The 980-nt window shown below is 32.2% G+C and overlaps 1 protein-coding gene across 1 annotated transcript in view; it reads right to left on the bottom strand.

The window, feature by feature from the left end:
• LOC106881277 (amine oxidase [flavin-containing]) overlaps positions 1-980 on the bottom strand; it is an 89,951-nt gene that overhangs the window by 86,193 nt on the left and 2,778 nt on the right. Inside the window, exon 2 of the mRNA XM_052969855.1 lies at positions 578-630. Coding sequence (XP_052825815.1) covers positions 578-626 — 49 coding nt within the window. The 5' untranslated portion in view covers positions 627-630. The remainder of the gene's footprint in view (positions 1-577; positions 631-980) is intronic.

The raw sequence follows: 980 nt of genomic DNA, 5'->3' as shown, positions 1-980 counted from the left end.
AAATTGAGATTTTTGAAAATTTTTTTTCAGAATCGGAATCTCCATAGCCTAAAACGTGGGGTGGGATTCCGTAAAAAAAAAATAATAAAACAAGGGGGGAAAGGTTCAGATTACATATAGTCCATCTGGACCAATGTATGTTTATATAAAATATTATCGTCATCATCATCATCCTCATCATCATAAACAGCAGCAGCAACATGTACATCATCAGCTTTATTAGCTAATATCTGTCAATCTTATACAACCTTATTACTAATTAACTTTGTATGACAGAATTACTATGAACACTGAGTATACAGCTGCGATGTACATGTGTATGCATATACATATACTATATATATATATATATATATATATATATATATATATATATATATACCTATACATATGTACAGGCTTGCATATATACATGCATATATACGTACATACATTCATGCATACTTCCATACTTAAGTGCATATTGTATATATTATACGCACACACACTCTCTCTCTCTCTATCTATCTCTCTTTCTCTCACACACACACACACACACACACATATATAGGCTTTTAGAACAATATAATGTACTTACCGCTGAGCCCACCACCGACGACGATTACATCCACAGGTGCAGAAGACATATTGCTGAAGATATAAACGTAAAGGTGTGGCTATATACTACACTTATAGTGTCATTTATATACGTATTTATATATATATATTCATATATAAATTGATGAGTAGATAGAAAGATAGATAAGGAAGTGGGTGGGTAGGCAAATTGATAGACAGATAGAGAGATAGAAAAACAAACGGAAGTCACGTAGTCTGTATTGACAAAGATACAGAAAGAGGCGGCACTTTACGAGTGATTACAAATATATATATATGTATATATATATACTCATATATTGTTTATATATATATGTATTTATATCTCCCCCTATGCCTGTGTGTGTGTGTGTGTGTGTGTGTGTGTGTGTGTGTGTGTGTGT

Source organism: Octopus bimaculoides, chromosome 8 (genome assembly GCF_001194135.2).
Source record: "Octopus bimaculoides isolate UCB-OBI-ISO-001 chromosome 8, ASM119413v2, whole genome shotgun sequence".
Taxonomy (NCBI): domain Eukaryota; kingdom Metazoa; phylum Mollusca; class Cephalopoda; order Octopoda; family Octopodidae; genus Octopus; species Octopus bimaculoides.
This window is presented reverse-complemented; position numbering and strand designations above follow the sequence as displayed.